We start from the raw sequence: 10,876 nt of genomic DNA, 5'->3' as shown, positions 1-10,876 counted from the left end.
TGTATGTATGTATGTATGTATGTATGTATGAATGTATGCATGTATGTATGTATATAAATTCATGAAAAATATCAGTTTTTGACATTCTACCTCATTTTATTTGACATGTTTTGCTTTATCACCTGACAGATCTCAGTTTATTTTTTTAATTTATTTTATAGTTTATTTTGTATATTTATATTTTATTTGTATTGATTTATTTGTTTGTTTAAACTGGCATATCATATGGACTTAGTTAAAATACCTGCCAGCTTTAATGTTATCATTTTAGAAATTCTTGTTGCAAACTGTACAGCTTCTTGACCAAATCAGACAGATGTGTTAATATCAACACATACTGAGTCAAAACCCAACACAATACTGTGTCTATAAGGACTATACATTTTGTGTTCAATTCAACACATTTTCTATCCGAATTATGTCCACTTTTGTTTTTTTAATAGAACAACCCATAAGGTGTAGAAAACAACACAAGTTGTGTTTGATGCTAACATAGAAAATTTGTTAAAAGAATAACACATTTGCTTTAAGAGTGCAGACATACTTGATGAGAATACAAAACTCATTTCACGTACATATTAGATGAACACCACCGAACAAAGTAAATGACACACTTACCTAGCCAGTGTTCACCGGTGATTTTGCCAAATCCTTCCCGGTAAGACTCCCATCCTCTAAAAAAGTTGACTGTGCCATCCTCCCTGCGCTGGATCACCTAAACAGTCAAGACAACAAACCAGGGGTCAGATGATTTTCCTCCAAAGTGAGCTTCAACACAATCTGTAACAAGTCGCTTTTTGTTCCTAAACTCAAGTAGAGTTAAACTAAATGAACTCATAATGCTTTCACAAATGAATAATGCAAACACTCGGTGTTCTAAAAAAGCAATTTGTTGAAAGCTATTAAAAAGGAATCGATTAAATCTGAATTGACTTTGGGACAAATTGCCCAAAATTTTAGCATGGTTAGTTGAAATCCCAGAACATAGATGCAATTCATAAAACATTAATCCTATAAACACATAAACACTTGTGCAACTTGCATTGCATCATAGTTTTTAAGAATATGTGGGGAAACAGGTACCATGGTTTAAACAGTAAAAAATTCCAGCAGCAGAAAACAAGGGAGGTATGCAAACAGCCAACTGATTTAGCTTTGCTGTGTGCACATGCATTTGTATCACCTAATAATCCATTTTAAATGCTGACATGACAGGCTGATGACAAAAGGAAATTAGAAATGTGCTCCTTAGGAGGAAACACTCACAGATGGAATATCGAGAATTCACTGTTGGGCGGCTTTGCTAATGGCAAAAAGAAAAAAGAAAACTTCCTGAGATGGTGCACATTCAGCATGAGTAATCCCCTAACATACCCCAAAGTACCAGATGGCACCAACAGTCACTTTCCTTTGCACATCTGCACAACAAAATCTTGCAGAAGAACAACAGAAAAAAGAAAAAAGAAAACTCCCTCCTCCTCATTTACACACGCAGCTTCTTTTTTGTCAAAACATCTGGGTCCAAACTGAACTCAACAGATCTTTTTTTAAAATATATTTTTTTTTACATAACCATTTACATTTCTTATTGCACCCTAACCAAAGTGGTTTAGTTCTAAACTAAGCAACTTTGATTTTTTAATAACTGCAAGAAAAAAAAACTGTCATTTCAAAATGCCAAATTAAAAAAAATCTGAATCACATCCCACAACATTGAGTGACAACATGATGACAATCTTCAACAATAAACAGTTGAAAATTATTTATCAATTTGAGCCAAAATTCAGTTTCAATAAATCACCTCCCCAAACTGTGGCATCATATGCAATTTTGTTTAAATATACTGGTATGCCTCTAGTTGTCCGTATTGTGCAAAGATGTCTCATGTTAATACTGGAATATATTCTAGTGAACTCTGAGAAAAAAATGTGGTTTAGATTTAGCTTCTGCTATATTTTAATAGGCACACAGAACTTGTGGACCACAATAACTTAGCTAGTGCTGTATAATTTGTGTAACTTTTGATTTAGCGATGGCTACCACTGCTGAAGTAAAAAAATGAAATAAAATAAAAAAAAACAATAAATATAAGTCTGAAATGTCAGATTACCAAATATTGTGATGATCTATGACTGTGTTTATGATTTAATCTAGTTTTCTGTCTTGTCCTCTGTTTTCTTCCTCCTGTCTGCCTTTGCTCCAGCCCCGCCCACTCACACCTGATCCTCATGTTTCTCCCCCAGGTGTTTCCTGTTTGTGCTCATTAGTCTCACACCTTTAAATTCTGTGTCTTGTCTTCACTTCCCTGCCTGAACTGTGTGCTGTTTTCATGATTCTTGCTCATTGTCTTGCCACACCTAGTGAGTTTTTGATCTGCCCTGTCAGCATTTTTTTGTTTAATAAATACTTACTTTTGCCTTTTTTGAAGCTGCCTGTGAGCTGGGTTCATTCTTTCCAAGCCATTCATATTACATAACATACAGTATATACAGAACACCCCATGTAAACTGGGTAGCTGTGGCCCATACAATCTCACCATGCTGTACAAAACAATGTTCTGACAGATAGTGGCATTATTGTGGCATTCCTTGCTTGTCTTATCTGTTTATAATGTTTTTCTTTTGCAAAGTCACCACTTATGTCTTGATTGATGGAGTTTTCAGCAAACATTAATGAAACAAAAACATCCAGTATCATTTTTTATTGATGGGTCATCAGTTTGCAGAATGTTTGTGAGCAATGTCTGGTTCTATTTTAATTTTAATTTTATTTTATTTATTATTTTTTTTTACATTTTAACTGCAAGACTTACATGAAAAACATATATAAAGAGAGTAACTCAAACTGAAAGGCAAGAAAGATTATTTGCTCCTTCAAATAATGATCCTCCTGATCTTATTAGCTCCTAAAACATTTTTACTTCTGGTCAAATTACTTAAAATGAAGACAAAAAATCATATTGCATTATTGAAAATGGCCTGTTCATTTTAATCCATTGCTAATTAATTTTCTCTCAATAACAATAGATTTAGAAGGTAAAATTGCAGATTTTCAAAATGTCATGATCTGTGTCTTATAGCTACTGGTGTTTGAGTTTATTTTTGGATTCAGTTTTTACCTGATCATTGTGTTCTCTTTCTCTGTTCCTGTGTTTTGAGTTCTGTTACTTCTGTTCGTATACAGTATTATCAGTTTATCTTTGTGATTTTTGTTTCTTAGTTCAGATCTTATCTGTTTCGGCTGATCAGCCTTGTTTCTTCTGTCCGTTCCCAGTCATGTCTCACCCATCCCGTCAGCTTCTCAGTTTTTTTTTCTCAGTCAGACACTCTCACCTGTTCCCGGGCAATCTGTGATCAGCTCAGCTGTCTTCAATACCTCATCATCCAAGTCTCTTGCCATCACCACCTCAGCAGCGCATTATTAGTTTTCACGCCACAGTCCAGGCCTCCTTGTTCCTCCCTCATTTCTTATCTTATTTATGTAAGTTTGTGTTGCTCTGACAGCTTTTTTATTTAATGAAATAAGTTTTTTTTTTAACTCAAGTCAGTCTGCCTTCTGTTATAGCTTCCTGTGATTGCAACAGAAAAAGTATAATAATCACATTTTTGTGAACAGTTGCTAAATTGGAAGGGTTTTTAGAGCAGCAACACAAACATTTTGACATTTTTGAAATGTCTAATTATTTTGAGCTTGTAATATTTGTCTTTTTTACCACTAAAGGACCTGTCGCACTCTGCTTTATAAAACTTATGTTGAATTATGGAAAAAAAGGACAATGTCTTGGTCTAAGTAAGATGGTGTAAGCTTGGAATAAGTTAGAAACATGTTGGTAGCCAATAATTTTGTACGTGCATAGAACATTTAGTGTTGTGTCCACAACAGGTTGGTTGTGCATAAAGTCATACAAGTTAAATGAAATCATTGTAGTGCATAAATTCACTATTCGGTTGGTAGCACAAAGCTTCCTCTCTAAGGGAGTTCACATCCATCTATTTTCCCTTTGATGCCAAAAATCTGAAATTGTGCTCACAAAAGCTGTGCAAATAGTTGCTGAATATGAGCCTGAGTTTCTGAAAACCAGCAGTAACCAACTGCACATCTTTCCAAGTTTTCACCCCAGTTTCCCAACAAAACCTGCCATGTTAGTTTTCTGAGACCATGAATCACTGTGGCTGTGAGTGAACTGTCCGGTCCTTATATAAAGCAGTGCTCTATCGCAGCAGGTAAACCAACAAGCAGTTTAGTTCATATTAGGGTCAACACTCCTCTCTTGCTGGCAGCACTTCCCTCCATGTCGAGCCTTACTGTGAGTCTGGAAGAGGCCCTCTGAAGTCTAATTGCAGGTTGACCCTGAACAGGAAATCTGTGTGTGTGCTCCCTGGAGATATAAAGCTTACTCAGACACCCATCATTTTCCTTCTCCTGTTTCAAGAGGTAAAAAAAAAGACAGGTATAAACAAAAAGAAAAAAAAGGTGGGATGTTGAAGCATGGTGAGCATGCCACAGGTGGAACAATACAAAATACATGTAATGAGGCAGGTTTACTATCCACGGCAGTTTAGAGTCTGCTCACAATTCAGAAATGGTGCTTGTGAGAGTTTTCAGCTCTGCAGGAGAGATTCTAAATCTGAACTTATCTACAAACACAGACACAAGCAGCTAATTTCAGTAATGAACAAAGGAGTCTATCAGTAGCAAAGCAAATTAGCAATGAGTTGAAAACAAACAGACCTGTTGATGATGTAATTTGCCAAGGACAAACTGTTTCTTGTAGCTACAACACATGTTACAAGAACAAACCTGATCACACACTTTGATATTTCAGATGTCTTCTGTGGCTTCACAAAACTGTTTTTTCTGTGTAATTTGATAAAAGTATATCTACCTGTATATCAAAGACTTTGACTCTAGCTACTCTACTATTAGACATGATGTGATGTTAATGGTTCAGGATCACGCGGCTCACATAAGTGAGGGAAGTCATTTAGGCCTAATGTGAAGGTGAATAACAAAACTAAGGAAAGCATTTTGCATTCATTCAACAACCATCACCTCATTACATTGTTCACTGCTGGATTTCCAAACAGACATGTCAATAAAACCCTGCTGTGCACCATCATATTTTTGCTTTTTAGTTCTGTATATTTTTCTTCAGCACTTTGGAATAAAGGTGAAAAAGATAAAATAACCTTTTACTAAATCTCAAAGAAGTTAATTAAAGAAAAACCAATTAAAAGCCAAACATTTCTTGAAGGAGTACGTATCGCCGGATATCTTTTGTGCCAAAATTTTAATTTACGATATACTTGTGCTGAGAAACGACACAGTTAAAATCAATATGGTCAAATATTTAAAACAACATTACAAGCAATCTAATGTGATATTGTAAGACATTGTGCGAGGTTGTGTATTATGTCAGTGCTTGGAATATTTTGTTGTAAATGACTTTCATCTAGTTCAGTGTCTGCACAATTCAGAGGTTTAGCCATTTTGGTGTTGGCTAAGGCCAAAAGGCCATGGCAACCAACTTCAGTTGTTGCCACAGTTTTCAAAGATTTTAGAGAAATTGTGACACGCCGCAGCAAAAATAGGAACAAGTCGCACAAACCAAGATAAAAAGTAAAACCCACAATTTTCTGAGAAAACATTGATTTTCACTTGTTGCGAATCATACTAGTTGAAGTTATGAAGAATCCACCCCATGCTTTAAATAGCAGTTTCAGAGGTTTTACCAAGCCCTCGCCCAGAGTGGCCCATCTTCTATGGTTGTACCATTGTGCATCTGAGTGTACATCTGATTGTACATCAGATTGTACTAACGGCCATTTTCACATATTTAACGTGCTAACATACAGTAAATACTGTTTGGAGGACGGAGCTACCATAAACAAAAGGTTGGGATGGTGTTGCCAACAGCTGCTCATGTGCAAAAACATTCTGAAAGGAGCTCAAAACAGGCAGAACTGACCAGGTTAAATCTCCTTATCTGAAAATGATTATATGTATTAGGTCAAATGAACATGTTTTGTATAGCCCACACATGTATCATAATAGGTCTCTTTTAAACCCATCATACATTGAAAACTGTGGTATTTCTGCTCAAGATTATCATACTATCACATGATCATACTGGTTTGTTTACCAAAAACGTTAATAAAATTTAGCCAAGCATTACATCATCTCCTATCTCTGCTAATATTTCTTCTAGTTGAATATACAGTAAGTGAGTCAGACTGTCCAGTTTTAATAGTTTTTTTTCTGAATCCAGCACATTTTTGCTCTTAAATCCAGCGAGCGTGAGAGGAAACAGTGGCTGTAGTGGGCTGAACATGGCTCTATAAATCCTATCCTTGTTCTCGTCCAGGTAGAACCTGTCTCTCTCATTCATCTTATTTTGATTTATAGCATCTAACATCAAACCCAACACTTCACTGTTCAGTCAGCCACACACACCTTCACTTCACTAGTTATAGTGATTTCCTGCCTCAAATTGCTTGTTTCCACAGCCTTGCCTCTCCCTTTTTATTATCACACCTTCAAATAAAAGTTATATTAATGTCTTTGAATTTACATTTTGATTATTTAAAAAAAACTGGTTAGCTTGCACAGTTGAAGAGCAAATTATTGCAGCAAAGTGTGACAAAACAGTTTTTCAGCTTCCATATTGGACAATAAGAGGGCAAAAGTCTTGTTCAGGAGGTATCCATTTAGAAATGACTATTTATACACTTTTACAATTGCACTGTTTATGGTGGCTCAAATGCATCTGTTTTATTGAGGCTTCGGCTGCTGTGGAAACCGACCAAACACTCATCCACAAACAAAGTTTCCACAGAGACACGGCTTTACATCCCGACTGACAATTTATTCCACATAATATCTGGCTGGAGGGCTGTACCTCACATCAAAGTTGTTTTAGTGAAGGTCAGAAGCTATTTCTAAGGGGCATGTGATGTTTCAGGCATACTGAGATCCACAGCTGTGACAGAGTGAACGTTTTATTGGAGCTCTGAGCAAGAATTGAAATGTACAACTTCCAAAATCTAGAGTAGACAATCCACAGTGACGGCGATCGATGTTCATGTTGTTGTACATTAGCAAAGTCAATATTTATGGCTTTTGGAATAGTTTCTAATTGTGTCTTTGCTCCTGTGGGGTACAGACACAGGCACAACAAAACATAAAATACACATTTTCATTTTTTTACCATTTTCTGTTGCATCATATCCTGTGCAAATGTAAGGGGAAAAAATCTGGGTTAGCTATTGTTTGCACTCATTTTGTGCATTTCAAGGTCCACATCGGTCTGTCCCTTTATTATGTGTTTACTCTTTTTCTGCGGTTCTCGGATACCCAAATCTTTTTACAGGCTCTTTTATTTAATCCAAAAAAAAAAAAAACACACACAAATTGCCTATCTTTTCCAAGGCAAACTCTCAGAATTAGCTCTTCTGTTTTAACAGAGGCTTATTTTTCCAGTAAGAAAATGCTTCAAAAGGAACATGTCACTGTGAAAAATGTACTTTCTGTAGTCCACAATATGGCATTATATAAATGTTAATTGCACACACATGCATCTGTGAAATTGGCTGCCATTTGATTTTCTGCACTGTAGCTACATTCTCTTAAACACATATAAATGTTAACCAAACCTTCTGCACAAGATGAGTAAATATGACAATGGGTTTTATTTCCTTCCCACCCCAAAGCTGCCAACATTTCCAACTAATGTTCAAGCATTTTAGAAATTGTACATAAATTCAAGGTTTTCTTCTTGTATTTAAAATAGGTTCAAATTTGCAATATGAACATATATTTCTGCAGCTTCTGCTGTGCTGAACAAAATAAGCTTCACATAATAAATCTAAACATGCAAATTAAATAAAATGTTGCATCAAAGGGAAACTTGCAAATTAGTCATTGGGTGTACGATCACTTTGTGAACAATTTACATTGTAAATTCCAGGGGTTCCCAAACTCTTCCATGCCATAGCCCCCACCCCCAAACTGCATTAGCTTCTGGATCTGGACCCTCCTTGCAAACCCATAAACATTGCTACAAAATACACTGCAAAAAAGTGCCACCAAAGTAAAGGTCACACTTTAACATTTTGTTCGACTGCCTTTAGCTTTGACGTCACACATTCTCTGTGGCATTGTTTCGATAAGCTTCTGCAATGTCACAAGATTAATTTCCATCCAGCGTTGCATTAATTTTTCACCAAGATCTTGCACAGATGATGGTAGAGTCATCTGCTGTGCAAACCCTTCTCCAGCACATCCCAAAGACTCTCAATGGACTCTGTGGAGCCAATCCATGTCTGAAAATGATGCCTCATGCTCCCTGAACCACTCTTTCACAATTCCAGCCTGATGAGTCCTGGCATTTGCCCGTGCCATCAGGGTAGATTTTTTTTGATGGAAAACTACTAATAATTACTTTTGTTTAGCGTACAAATTGTATTAATTAATATGCTTTAAACACTTTTATATTCCCACTAAGACATATTTTCAACAAACTGCTGGCAATAGGAGCAGGAAAAAAAAATCTAACCTCTCTTAGGCTCTTTTAAATAACATTTTGATATGTTATGATGAATTATATTTTAAAATAATGATTGAAAAAATAGATAATATTTTACAACAGTGATTTAAAATATTTATTAGATATAATTGTTATGTTTTTGGATTTTTCCCTTATCTTCCCTCCAGCTTTCTCTACCTCGCTTACCCCTATTTTGAAAAAAAAAACATTGGTATATTCTATTGCTTACAAGTTCCTTTTTAATTGAACTAGTAAATATGTACAGTATGTGGAATGACTGGAATACCTGTTTAAACCCCCTTGACAACAAAAACAAACCATAAAAATGATTTATGATCCCTCTTTTGTATAACTGTGGTTACCATATTGTAAAATATGATAAGTCTAATGGATCCATTTTCTTTCAGAGTGAGAGAGATTTTTTTATAAATGAGAAAAATATTGCAGTGTATGCAAGGTTGTCTAATCCTGAACCTTGCAGACTACTATCCTGCATGTTTTACTTGTTTCATTGCTCCAGCAAAAACAGATTCATTGATTGAATTACCTCAAGTTTTGCAAAAGCCTGTCAATCATCCATTCATTCAAATCAGATGTGTTGAAATTGAAGAACAAGTAAAGCATGCACAATAATTGCCCTCAAGGACTAGGATTGTATTTTTTATTACAACCAAGTATAGGTCTGACTCATATTTTAGATCTTACTTTATAGATTTAGGCCTTCAGTGATTTAGTGGTTATTTGATTGTCTTTCTTCATTTGTTTTCCTTATGTGTTTATGAAGGTATATGCTTGTTAAACTTAGTTATTTTAGTTTATTGTCCTCTTGAAAACATTTAATACAAATAAAATGGGGGAATACATACTGAATGTACATGTTTGGGCCATCTTTACACTGGATGAAGACCCATACACTCTCTCCATGAAGTTCACGACTTATTAGATTATGGCCAGTGTGACTACAATGATGATGCTCTTATTATTTATTAGTTAGCAGATTGATTTTTCAAGTTAATTTTTTGTTTGTCCACAAAATACTCTTCATGGTTTACGTCAGCAGAACAGTCTCATGGTGATCCTACCACTTGTGCTCATAATTGTACCCTGTCTAGCAGCCCACTTTGCCACAACTCTCATGGAGCTTTAGGATGCAGCTATAGGGATGTTTAACTACTTCTGGAAAAGGGTAAAATAAAAAAATAAAAATGAATGAAATTTGTAAATTTCTTTTTCAGCACAATTGTATCAAGAAAATGAAGCATGATGTCTCTTAAAGCTTCAGCCTCAGAAAAAGATCTTTTTGTTTAGCTGAAGTCTAAACTACTCACTGGGGATGTAATGATAGCCCTCTTGTTTGGTGCAAAAGCAAGCAATGGCTACTTGACTTCATTGAAAAGCTGTGAGTGCTTTACATCTTTATTTTTTCATTTTCTTTTTGAAACTTGCAGAAAAGGAGGCACAAATTTACTTGTGTTTTTTTTATTTCACATTTTGCATTTATTCACAACATTGCTTTTGTTGCACTGTAGTCACAGGCTTTTCACTTTTTTTGGGGGGGTGGTTGTTTGCTCTGGAAAAAAAAATAACTTGAATTTAGAACAAAGCTTAGTTATTGTGACTTGCTGTTGTCATCCATCTGTACTACAGCCCTACTACTCTTTGCACAAAAAAAACAGCTCAGTCAGCCGACTGGTGCATGAGTTTACTCATTCCAACCATCTTCATTGTAGATTTTTTTTCTTTTACAAAAACTTGTCTATTTTACACACGCACATTTTGACTTGAAAATATGAGGCTCCAGGTACAGAAGTAGCTCTGCCATGAATTGCAGATTTTTTTGCATCAAATATACGTAACTTTATGGAGGCCAAAATATTTTCTAAAAGACATTGGGCCTCATGCAAGAACATGTTCGTATTCTTATCCTAAATTTCTCTTACCTTTGTTCATACAAAGGGTTCGTATGAACATGTCACGTCAGATTCAACAAACTCTTCTATCTTCAGGAAAAGTGTGTAAATGAGCTGCGTAAATTCCACCTGTTCTATCCAGCTGCTCGTGCATGCGACAGGAGATTAGCATAATTACCACCCCAAAAACACAATATAAGGCTATGTTTCCTCCCTCAGATATCAGTAAGTGTCCATTCATGAAAATAACAGCGAAAACTAAAAAGAAAAACTTTACGAGTTCAGAGATTGAAGTCCGTCTGTCAGAGATCCAGAAAAGAAAATCTGTCATTTTTAGCAGGTCAGCTGTGGAATAAAAAAGAGCTGCTAAAAGTATAAACAATGGTGTTAAATCATTTATTCTGAAGCCGCAGCGCTGCGC

General features: G+C 35.6%; 1 protein-coding gene across 3 annotated transcripts in view; it reads right to left on the bottom strand.

The window, feature by feature from the left end:
- fibcd1b (fibrinogen C domain containing 1b) overlaps nucleotides 1-10,876 on the bottom strand; it is a 215,264-nt gene that overhangs the window by 76,107 nt on the left and 128,281 nt on the right. For all 3 annotated transcript variants that reach the window (XR_001311205.1, XM_014020497.1, XM_014020496.1), the window contains one exon: nucleotides 619-715. Coding sequence is in view for 2 of the 3 variants with exons in the window: in XM_014020497.1 (XP_013875951.1) it covers nucleotides 619-715 (97 nt within the window). In the remaining variant the exon portion in view is untranslated. The remainder of the gene's footprint in view (nucleotides 1-618; nucleotides 716-10,876) is intronic.

Source organism: Austrofundulus limnaeus, unplaced genomic scaffold (genome assembly GCF_001266775.1).
Source record: "Austrofundulus limnaeus strain Quisiro unplaced genomic scaffold, Austrofundulus_limnaeus-1.0 Scaffold254, whole genome shotgun sequence".
NCBI classification, from domain to species: domain Eukaryota; kingdom Metazoa; phylum Chordata; class Actinopteri; order Cyprinodontiformes; family Rivulidae; genus Austrofundulus; species Austrofundulus limnaeus.
This window is presented reverse-complemented; position numbering and strand designations above follow the sequence as displayed.